This window comes from Salmo trutta, chromosome 1, assembly GCF_901001165.1.
Source record: "Salmo trutta chromosome 1, fSalTru1.1, whole genome shotgun sequence".
Taxonomy (NCBI): Eukaryota; Metazoa; Chordata; class Actinopteri; order Salmoniformes; family Salmonidae; genus Salmo; species Salmo trutta.
Window position 1 is genome coordinate 3,800,890 of NC_042957.1, and position 12,696 is coordinate 3,813,585.

The 12,696-nt window shown below is 43.2% G+C and overlaps 1 protein-coding gene across 3 annotated transcripts in view; it reads right to left on the reverse strand.

The window, feature by feature from the left end:
* LOC115150232 (sorting nexin-17) overlaps window positions 1-12,696 on the reverse strand; it is a 68,107-nt gene that overhangs the window by 14,692 nt on the left and 40,719 nt on the right. For all 3 annotated transcript variants that reach the window (XR_003867096.1, XM_029693354.1, XM_029693436.1), the window contains exon 8: window positions 7,786-7,873. Coding sequence is in view for 2 of the 3 variants with exons in the window: in XM_029693354.1 (XP_029549214.1) it covers window positions 7,786-7,873 (88 nt within the window). In the remaining variant the exon portion in view is untranslated. The remainder of the gene's footprint in view (window positions 1-7,785; window positions 7,874-12,696) is intronic.

Consider the following 12,696-nt stretch of genomic DNA (forward strand, 5'->3'; position numbering starts at 1 on the left):
TGTCCCTATATATAGTATGGTATGGAACTGACCCTGGAACTGTCCCTGGAACTGTCCCTATATATAGTATGGTATGTAACTGACCCTGGAACTGACCCTGGAACTGACCCTGGAACTGTCCCTATATATAGTATGGTATGTAACTGACCCTGGAACTGTCCCTATATATAGTATGGTACTGTAACTGACCCTGTATATAGTTACTGACCCTGGAACTGTCCCTATATATAGTATGGTATGGAACTGACCCTGGAACTGTCCCTATATATAGTATGGTATGGAACTGACCCTGGAACTGTCCCTATATATAGTATGGTATGGAACTGACCCTGGACTTCCCTATATAGTATGGTATGGAACTGACCCTGGAACTGTCCCTATATATAGTATGGTATGGAACTGACCCTGGAACTGTCCCTATATATAGTATGGTATGGAACTGACCCTGGAACTGTCCCTATATATAGTATGGTATGGAACTGACCCTGGAACTGTCCCTATATATAGTATGGTATGGAACTGACCCTGGAACTGTCCCTATATATAGTATGGTATGGAACTGACCCTGGAACTGTCCCTATATATAGTATGGTATGGAACTGACCCTGGAACTGTCCCTATATATAGTATGGTATGGAACTGACCCTGGAACTGTCCCTATATATAGTATGGTATGGAACTGACCCTGGAACTGTCCCTATATATAGTATGGTATGGAACTGACCCTGGAACTGTCCCTATATATAGTATGGTATGGAACTGACCCTGGAACTGTCCCTATATATAGTATGGTATGGAACTGACCCTGGAACTGACCCTGGAACTGACCCTGGAACTGTCCCTATATATAGTATGGTATGGAACTGACCCTGGAACTGTCCCTATATATAGTATGGTATGGAACTGACCCTGGAACTGACCCTGGAACTGTCCCTATATATAGTATGGTATGGAACTGACCCTGGAACTGACCCTGGAACTGACCCTGGAACTGTCCCTATATATAGTATGGTATGGAACTGACCCTGGAACTGACCCTGGAACTGTCCCTATATATAGTATGGTATGGAACTGACCCTGGAACTGTCCCTATATATAGTATGGTATGGAACTGACCCTGGAACTGTCCCTATATATAGTATGGTATGGAACTGACCCTGGAACTGACCCTGGAACTGTCCCTATATATAGTATGGTATGGAACTGACCCTGGAACTGTCCCTATATATAGTATGGTATGGAACTGACCCTGGAACTGACCCTGGAACTGACCCTGGAACTGACCCTGGAACTGTCCCTATATATAGTATGGTATGGAACTGACCCTGGAACTGACCCTGGAACTGACCCTGGAACTGTCCCTATATATAGTATGGTATGGAACTGACCCTGGAACTGACCCTGGAACTGTCCCTATATATAGTATGGTATGGAACTGACCCTGGAACTGACCCTGGAACTGACCCTGGAACTGTCCCTATATATAGTATGGTATGGAACTGACCCTGGAACTGACCCTGGAACTGACCCTGGAACTGTCCCTATATATAGTATGGTATGGAACTGACCCTGGAACTGTCCCTGGAACTGTCCCTATATATAGTATGGTATGGAACTGACCCTGGAACTGTCCCTATATATAGTATGGTATGGAACTGACCCTGGAACTGTCCCTATATATAGTATGGTATGGAACTGACCCTGGAACTGTCCCTATATATAGTATGGTATGGAACTGACCCTGGAACTGTCCCTATATATAGTATGGTATGTAACTGACCCTGGAACTGTCCCTATATATAGTATGGTATGGAACTGACCCTGGAACTGACCCTGGAACTGTCCCTATATATAGTATGGTATGGAACTGACCCTGGAACTGTCCCTATATATAGTATGGTATGTAACTGACCCTCTATACAGCTTCTTACTTTCTTGTGTTCTTCTTTCTTATATATTTCCTCGTGTGTTTTTATTCTACCTTGTTATTTTTAGTGCTACATTGATATTGATTACTGCATTGTTGGATATGGAGCTGGCAAGAAAGGCATTTCACTGTACCTGTACACTTGACAATAATACTTCAAACTTAATCCACCTGCGATTCAACTGTAATCTGACCAGTTCAACACCCCTTAATACAACTGTAATCTGACCAGTTTAACACCCCTTAATACAACTGTAATCTGACCAGTTTAACACCCCTTAATACAACTGTAATCTGACCAGTTTAACACTCATTAATACAACTGTAATCTGACCAGTTCAACACCCCTTAATACAACTGTAATCTGACCAGTTTAACACCCCTTAATACAACTGTAATCTGACCAGTTTAACACCCCATAATCTGTAATCCAACCAGTTTAAACACCCCATAATCTCCATGGAACCTAACTAGTGAATGAGGATGAAGCCAGGGATATTTAAGGGGAGAGATTAGAAATTGTTTATAAAACAGAGGAGTAACTCTGGCCGCATTAGCAATTCCTAGACACCAGCAGGGGAGAGAAGAGGGACAATAAGAGGGGGATGAAGGAGAGGGGGAGAGGAAGAAGAGGGGAGAGGGATACATCTCTACTAACCACTGCATATTTCTACTTATTTGACCTGGCAAGTAAGTCTCCGTCTTCAACCAAACAGAACATTATTCTTTCATTTCATTCTAATCCAGTAGTTGATCTGGGGGTTAGTGTTTCATGCTCCCTGGGTGGCTGCTAGTTCTGTTGCTCACCGTTTCCCCATCTGCTTCCTAAATGACTGCTGCTAGTTCTGTTGCTCACCGTTTCCCCATCTGCTTCCAAAATGACTGCTGCTAGTTCTGTTGCTCACCGTTTCCCCATCTGCTTCCAAAATGGCTGCAGCTAGTTCTGTTGCTCACCGTTTCCCCATCTGCTTCCAAAATGACTGCAGCTAGTTCTGTTGCTCACCGTTTCCCCATCTGCTTCCAAAATGGCTGCTGCTAGTTCTGTTGCTCACCGTTTCCCCATCTGCTTCCTAAATGACTGCTGCTAGTTCTGTTGCTCACCGTTTCCCCATCTGCTTCCTAAATGACTGCTGCTAGTTCTGTTGCTCACCGTTTCCCCATCTGCTTCCAAAATGACTGCTGCTAGTTCTGTTGCTCACCGTTTCCCCATCTGCTTCCTAAATGACTGCTGCTAGTTCTGTTGCTCACCGTTTCCCCATCTGCTTCCAAAATGACTGCTGCTAGTTCTGTTGCTCACCGTTTCCCCATCTGCTTCCTAAATGACTGCTGCTAGTTCTGTTGCTCACCGTTTCCCCATCTGCTTCCTAAATGGCTGCTGCTAGTTCTGTTGCTCACCGTTTCCCCATCTGCTTCCAAAATGACTGCTGCTAGTTCTGTTGCTCACCGTTTCCCCATCTGCTTCCAAAATGACTGCTGCTAGTTCTGTTGCTCACCGTTTCCCCATCTGCTTCCTAAATGACTGCTGCTAGTTCTGTTGCTCACCGTTTCCCCATCTGCTTCCTAAATGACTGCTGCTAGTTCTGTTGCTCACCGTTTCCCCATCTGCTTCCAAAATGACTGCTGCTAGTTCTGTTGCTCACCGTTTCCCCATCTGCTTCCAAAATGGCTGCAGCTAGTTCTGTTGCTCACCGTTTCACCATCTGCTTCCAAAATGACTGCTGCTAGTTCTGTTGCTCACCGTTTCCCCATCTGCTTCCAAAATGGCTGCAGCTAGTTCTGTTGCTCACCGTTTTCTATCTGCATCTTAAAAAGGCACCCTATTCTCTATATAGTGCACTGTTTTTGACCAGGACTAATAGGGCTCTATAGAGGGAATAGGTTGCCATTCACACTCAGTCTCTGTTAGAAGTAGGTCAGAACAGCTAAGACTTTCCTTGAGGGAGACAGGAGGGGGTGAAATAACATCTTGTCTAGTTTACCCCTTTCTGTTCTGGAGGAAGAGAGAGAGGTAGAAAGAATGGTGTAGACTTTACTGTGAAAACCTTGCTTTAGATGCAGAGTTTAAAATAATAATACAAATGTAATAGTAACACAAGAGGAATAAATAAAACCACAGGAATGGAGCTATATACAGGAAGTACCAGATCAATGTGGAGCTATATACAGGGAGTACCAGTACCAGATCAATATGGAGCTATATACAGGAAGTACCAGATCAATGTGGAGCTATATACAGGGAGTACCAGTACCAGATCAATATGGAGCTATATACAGGGAGTACCAGATCAATGTGGAGCTATATACAGGGAGTACCAGTACCAGATCAATATGGAGCTATATACAGGAAGTACCAGATCAATGTGGAGCTATATACAGGGAGTACCAGTACCAGATCAATATGGAGCTATATACAGGGAGTACCAGATCAATGTGGAGCTATATACAGGGAGTACCAGTACCAGATCAATATGGAGCTATATACAGGAAGTACCAGATCAATGTGAAGCTATATACAGGGAGTACCAGATCAATGTGGAGCTATATACAGGAAGTACCAGATCAATGTGGAGCTATATACAGGGAGTACCAGATCAATGTGGAGCTATATACAGGGAGTACCAGATCAATGTGGAGCTATATACAGGGAGTACCAGTACCAGATCAATATGGAGCTATATACAGGAAGTACCAGATCAATGTGGAGCTATATACAGGGAGTACCAGTACCAGATCAATGTGGAGCTATATACAGGGAGTACCAGATCAATGTGGAGCTATATACAGGGAGTACCAGATCAATGTGGAGCTATATACAGGGAGTACCAGATCAATGTGGAGCTATATACAGGGAGTACCAGATCACTGTGGAGCTATATACAGGGAGTACCAGATCAATGTGGAGCTATATACAGGGAGTACCAGTACCAGATCAATATGGAGCTATATACAGGGAGTACCAGATCACTGTGGAGCTATATACAGGGAGTACCAGTACCAGATCAATGTGGAGCTATATACAGGAAGTACCAGATCAATGTGGAGCTATATACAGGGAGTACCAGTACCAGATCAATGTGGAGCTATATATAGGGAGTACCAGATCAATGTGGAGCCATATACAGGGAGTACCAGTACCAGATCAATGTGGAGCTATATACAGGGAGTACCAGATCACTGTGGAGCTATATACAGGGAGTACCAGTACCAGATCAATGTGGAGCTATATACAGGGAGTACCAGATCAATGTGGAGCTATATACAGGGAGTACCAGATCACTGTGGAGCTATATACAGGGAGTACCAGTACCAGATCAATGTGGAGCTATATACAGGGAGTACCAGTACCAGATCAATGTGGAGCTATATACAGGGAGTACCAGATCAATGTGGAGCTATATACAGGGAGTACCAGATCAATGTGGAGCTATATACAGGGAGTACCAGATCAATGTGGAGCTATATACAGGGAGTACCAGTACCAGATCAATGTGGAGCTATATACAGGGAGTACCAGATCAATGTGGAGCTATATACAGGGAGTACCAGATCACTGTGGAGCTATATACAGGGAGTACCAGTACCAGATCAATGTGGAGCTATATACAGGGAGTACCAGATCAATGTGGAGCCATATACAGGGAGTACCAGATCAATGTGGAGCTATATACAGGGAGTACCAGTACCAGATCAATGTGGAGCTATATACAGGGAGTACCAGATCACTGTGGAGCTATATACAGGGAGTACCAGTACCAGATCAATGTGGAGAGCTATAAGGTATTTGAGGTAGATATGTACATGAAGGCAGGGTAAAGTGACTAGGCATCAGGATAGATAATAATAAGGTATTTGAGGTAGATATGAAGGCAGGGTAAAGTGACTAGACATCAGGATAGATAATAAGGTATTTGAGGTAGATATGTAGATGAAGGCAGGGTAAAGTGACTAGGCATCAGGATAGATAATAATGAGGTATTTGAGGTAGATATGTACATGAAGGCAGGGTAAAGTGACTAGACATCAGGATAGATAATAATAAGGTATTTGAGGTAGATATGTACATGAAGGCAGGGTAAAGTGACTAGACATCAGGATAGATAAGAATAAGATATTTGAGGTAGATATGTACATGAAGGCAGGGTAAAGTGACTAGACATCAGGATAGATAATAATAAGGTATTTGAGGTAGATATGTACATGAAGGCAGGGTAAAGTGACTAGACATCAGGATAGATAATAATAAGGTATTTGAGGTAGATATGTACATGAAGGCAGGGTAAAGTGACTAGACATCAGGATAGATAATAATAAGGTATTTGAGGTAGATATGTACATGAAGGCAGGGTAAAGTGACTAGGCATCAGGATAGATAATAATAAGGTATTTGAGGTAGATATGTACATGAAGGCAGGGTAAAGTGACTAGGCATCAGGATAGATAATAATAAGGTATTTGAGGTAGATATGTACATGAAGGCAGGGTAAAGTGACTAGACATCAGGATAGATAATAATAAGGTATTTGAGGTAGATATGTACATGAAGGTAGGGTAAAGTGACTAGGCATCAGGATAGATAATAATAAGGTATTTGAGGTAGATATGTACATGAAGGCAGGGTAAAGTGACTAGGCATCAGGATAGATAATAATAAGGTATGAGGTAGATATGTACATGAAGGCAGGGTAAAGTGACTAGACATCAGGATAGATAATAATGAGGTATTTGAGGTAGATATGTAGATGAAGGCAGGGTAAAGTGACTAGGCATCAGGATAGATAATAATAAGGTATTTGAGGTAGATATGTACATGAAGGCAGGGTAAAGTGACTAGACATCAGGATAGATAATAAGGTATTTGAGGTAGATATGTACATGAAGGCAGGGTAAAGTGACTAGGCATCAGGATAGATAATAATAAGGTATTTGAGGTAGATATGTACATGAAGGCAGGGTAAAGTGACGAGGCATCAGGATAGATAATAATAAGGTATTTGAGGTAGATATGTACATGAAGGCAGGGTAAAGTGACTAGACATCAGGATAGATAATAATAAGGTATTTGAGGTAGATATGTACATGAAGGCAGGGTAAAGTGACTAGACATCAGGATAGATAATAATAAGAGTAAAATAAAGAACAGAGTAGCAGCAGTATATGGTGTGTAAAAGTGTCTGTGTTGTGTCGTTATGCATGTTATGAGTGTGCAGTGATGAGTCAGTGCAAGGAGAGAGAGAAAGAAAGAGAGCGTGCGAGAGAGAGAGAGAACGAGAGAGCCGAAGCGAGAGGAGGGGGACAGGGAGAGAGGAAGATAAAAGAGAAGCAGAGAGAGAGACAGAGGAAGTTGAAATAAGACCGGTGTTAAAAGTCGAGGAGGGAGAGAAGTTATCAGGCCTCAGACTGCAGACAGAGAAACCTCACGCCACTAACACACATGGTAGCCAGAGGACCATAATAAACTCTTCGCTCTTCAGTCAATCTGTTATACTTCTCTCTGTACCATATGGCTTCACTTATATAAACCAGCTGGACTCATACTGGGACAACTCAGGATACCCAAGTGACTGGTGAGGTCACAAGTACAGTACTGGTGAGTCAAACGGTTTCACGAGAGCATCTATGGAAGAGATTATGTGGCTAGATTAGAGAATCCAGACTGGTCCTCACTTGTCGGTATTTGGAAGGAGAGAAACCTCGTAACAGTTGCTTCTTCCTAAAAGAGCCAAGTGATTGACATTTGTTGAGTGTCTTTGCTGTATTTAACTGCTCGCTATTCAGTCCCAGTGACTGTAGTTCTGATTGGAGCTGCATATCTAGACAAGTAGATAGAAAATGACAGTCACGGAGTAGAGAGGTCATACCTTTTCCGCAGGATGATGTGGAACTCTGAGCTTCGTAAGCTGGTGACGGATACGTATGGTAACTCAAACTCCTGCAGCTTCCTCACAACTGGAGAGAGAAAGGAGATAGAAACAGATCTGGCTGTGTTTCTCAGGACATTTAGATAACAACAATGATGAAAACAACCAGAGAGAGAGGTGAGGACAGTCCATCTGGACAGAACCCAGCAGGGTCCAGTAACAGAGAGAGAGGTGAGGACAGTCCATCTGGACAGAACCCAGCAGGGTCCAGTAACAGAGAGAGAGGTGAGGACAGTCCATCTGGACAGAACCCAGCAGGGTCCAGTAACAGAGAGAGAGGTGAGGACAGTCCATCTGGACAGAACCCAGCAGGGTCCAGTAACAGAGAGAGAGGTGAGGATAGTCCACCTGGACAGAACCCAGCAGGGTCCAGTAACAGAGAGAGATGAGGACAGTCCACCTGGACAGAACCCAGCAGGGTCCAGTAACAGAGAGAGATGAGGACAGTCCATCTGGACAGAACCCAGCAGGGTCCAGTAACAGAGAGAGATGAGGACAGTCCATCTGGACAGAACCCAGCAGGGTCCAGTAACAGAGAGAGATGAGGAACAGTCCATCTGGACAGAACCCAGCAGGGTCCAATAATTCAAATTTTTCCCTGTTTATCAAAAGTGTTGGAAAAACTTGTCCATAATCAACTGATTGGCTTTCTTGATGTCTATAGTATTCTCTCTGGTATGTAGTCTGGTTTCCTCTCAGGTTATGGACGTGTCACTGCAACCTTAAAGGTCCTCAATGATGTCACCATTACCCGTGATTCTGCTGCTATTTTTATTGACTTGGCCAAATTTTTTGAAACGGTAGACCATTCCATTCTTGTGGGCCGGCTAAGGAGTATTGGTGTCTCTGAGGGGTCTTTGGCCTGGTTTGCTAACTACCTCTCTCAAAGAGTGCAGTGTATAAAGTCAGAACATTTGCTGTCTCAGCCACTGCCTATCACCAAGGGGGTACCCCAAGGCTCGATCCTAGGCTGCACGTGCTGGCACCTCCCCGGATTTTGTGTTAAACGCTCTACAACAAAGCTTTCTTAGTGTCCAACAAGCCTTCTCTTCCCTTAAACTTGTTCTGAACACCTCCAAAACAAAGGTCATGTGGTTTGGTAAGAAGAATGCCCCTCTTCCCACAGGTGTGATTACTACCTCTGAGGGTTTAGAGCTTGAGGTAGTCACCTCATACAAGTACTTGGGAGTATGGCTAGACGGTGCACTGTCCTTCTCTCAGCACATATCAAAGCTGCAGGCTAAAGTTAAATCTAGACTTGGTTTCCTCTATCGTAATCGCTCCTCTTTCACCCCAGCTGCCAAACTAACCCTGATTCAGTTGACCATCCTGCTAGATTACGGAGACGTAATTTATAGATCGGCAGGTAAGGGTGCTCTCGAGCAGCTAGAGCTGCAACAAACACTCAAACTGGACAGTTTTACCTCCATCTCCTCATTCAAAGACTCAATCATGGACTCTCTTACTGACAGTTGTGGCTGCTTCAGTGATGTATTGTTGTCTCTACCTTCTTGCCCTTTGTACTGTTGTCTGTACCATGTTTTATGCTGCTACCATGTTGTGCTGCTGCCATTTTGTGATGCTACCATGTTATGTTGTGCTGCTACCATGTTATGTTGTCATGTTGTGATGCTACCATGTTATGTTGTGTTGCTACCATGTTATGCTGCCATTTTGTGATGCTACCATGTTATGTTGTGTTGCTACCATGTTATGTTGTGTTGCTACCATGTTATGTTGCTACCATGTTATGTTGTGTTGCTACCATGTTGTTGTCATGTGTTTCTGCCATATGTTGTCATGTTGTGATGCTACCATGTTATGTTGTGTTGTGTTTCTACCATGTTATGTTGTGTTGTGATGCTACCATGTTATGTTGTGTTGTGATGCTACCATGTTATGTTGCTACCATGTTATGTTGTGATGCTACCATGTGTTGTCATGTGTTGCTGCCATGTGTTGTCATGTTGTGTTGCTACCATGTTATGTTGTGTTTCTACCATGTTATGTTGTGTTGCTACCATGTTGTTGTCATGTGTTGCTGCCATGTGTTGTCATGTTGTGATGCTACCATGTTATGTTGTGTTGCTGCCATGTGTTGTCATGTTGTGTTACTACCATGTTATGTTGTGTTGCTACCATGTTATGTTGTGTTTCTACCATGTTGTTGTCATGTGTTGCTGCCATGTGTTGCTACCATGTTATGTTGTTGTCATGTGTTGCTGCCATGTGTTGTCATGTTGTGTTGTCGCCATGTTGTGATGCTACCATGTTATGTTGTGTTGCTACCATGTTATGTTGTGTTGATACCATGTGTTGTCATGTTGTGTTGTCGCCATGTTGTGTTGCTCCCATGTGTTGTTGTCTTAGGTCTCTATGTAGTGTTGTGATGTCTCTCGAAGTGTGTTTGTCCTACTTTTTATTTTATCCCCTGCCTTTTGCTTTTTGGTAGGCCGTCATTGTAAATAAGAATTTGTTCATAACTGACTTGCCTGGTTAAATAAAAGGTTAATTAAAATACAATTAAGTAATAAGTTTTGTCACACAACACAATGCCACAGATGTCTCTCAAGTTTTGAGGGAGCGTGCAATTGGCATGCTGACTGCAGGAATGTCCACCAAAGCATTTGCCAGATAAGGTAATATTCCTTTCTCTACCATAAGCCGCCTCCAACATCATTTTAGAGAATTTGGAAGTACTGTACATCCAAATGGCCTCACAAACGCAGACCATGTGTATGGCTTTGTGCGCACATGCGGTTTGCTGATGTTAACATTGTGAACATAGTGCCCCCATGGTGGGGTTATGGTATGGGGCAAGCATACGCTACGGACAACAAACACAATGACATTTTATCAATGGCAATTTGAATGCACAGAGATACCGTGACGAGATCCTAAGGCCCATTGTCGTGCCATTCATCCGCCGCCATCACCTCATGTTTCAGCATGATAATGCACGGCCCCATGTCGCAAGGATCTGTACACAATTCCTGGAAGCTGAAAATGTCCCAGTTCTTCAATGGCCTGCATACTCACCAGACATGTCACCCATTGAGCATGTTTGGGATGCTCTGGATCGATGTGTACGACAGCATGTTCCAGTTCTCACCAATATCCAGCAACTTCATACAGCCATTGAAGAGGAGTGGGACAACATTCCACAGGCCACAATCAACATCCTGATCAACTCTATGTGAAGGAGATGTGTCGCGCTGCATGAGGCAAATGGTCACACCAGATACTGACTGGTTTTCTGATCCAGGTATCTGTGACTAACAGATATATATCTGTATTCCCAGTCATGTGAATTCCATAGATTAGGGCCTAATTACATTTATTTCAATTAACTGATTTCCTTATTTGAACTTTAACTCAGTAAAGTCTTTATCTAAATTGTTGCATGTTGTGTTTTATACTTCTATCCAACATAGATGGACAGACATTAAAGTTATATTTTACAGAGGTTAAATCTAGTTCATAGGGGAACTTTAGTTGACTCCTGAATGTTTTCCTCGTTATTTTAGCTAGCCTACAGGAGGAAAACATGCTAACTACACACAGACTGTCACTCCTCCTCCAAGGAGTTTTACCGTAAATTCTGGACTATAAGCCACAACTTTTTTCCCAGGCTTTGAACCTCGCGGCTTAAACAATGACGCGGCTAATATATGGATTTTTCCTGCTTGCAATTTTTTTTTCTCCAAAAAAACACATTCTGTGACGCGCTCAGTTTTTTGGCAGCTTGAAGCTTTCATTAGACCAATGAAATTGCCGACCGGGTTAAGGTCGAACAACTTTTTTGGTTACTGTTTAGATTAAATCGAGCGCTCTCAAACTTCCCATCCTTCTGATTACGGTAGTCATTTTGTCACCCTCATCATGGCAAAGACACAGAGAAATGCATATGATGCAGCTTTCAAGTTGAAGGCGATTGATCTGGCTGTTGGAAAAGGAAATAGAGCTGCTGCACGGGAGCTTGGTCTTAATGAGTCGATGATAAGACGTTGGAAACAGCAGCGTGAGGAATTGACTCAGTGCAAAAAGACAACTAAAGCTTACTGCTAATTTTTTATTTTTTGTTACAAGCCGTGTTTCGTTAAAGCCTATTTATTTTTGTTACAAGCCGTGTTTCGTTAAAGCCTATTTATTTTTGTTACAAGCCGTGTTTCGTTAAAGCCTGTGTAAAGTTCATTTGTTTCAATGTACCGGTAGGCACCTGCAGCTTATAAACATGTGCGGCTTATTTATGTTCAAAATAATGTTTTTTTTTAAATTTTTAAACAGGAGACACTAGAGAGAGAGAGAGAGAGACCGTCAACAACAGGAGACACTAGAGAGAGAGAGAGAGACCGTCAACAACAGGAGACATTAGAGAGAGAGAGACCGTCAACAACAGGAGACACTAGAGAGAGAGAGAGACCGTCAACAACAGGAGACACTAGAGAGAGAGAACGTCAACAACAGGAGACACAAGAGAGAGACCGTCAACAACAGGGGACACTAGAGAGAGAGAGACACACCGTCAACAACAGGAGACACTAGAGAGAGAGAGACACCGTCAACAACAGGAGACACTAGAGAGAGAGAGAGACCGTCAACAACAGGAGACACTAGAGAGAGAGAGAGAGAGAGAGACCGTCAACAACAGGGAGACACTAGAGAGAGAGAGAGAGAGAGAGAGAGAGAGAGAGAGACCGTCAACAACAGGAGACACTAGAGAGAGAGAGACCGTCAACAACAGGGGACACTAGAGAGAGAGACAAGACACCGTCAACAACAGGAGACACTAGAGAGAGAGAGACCGTCAACAACAGGAGACACTAGAGAGAGAGAGACCGTCAACAACAG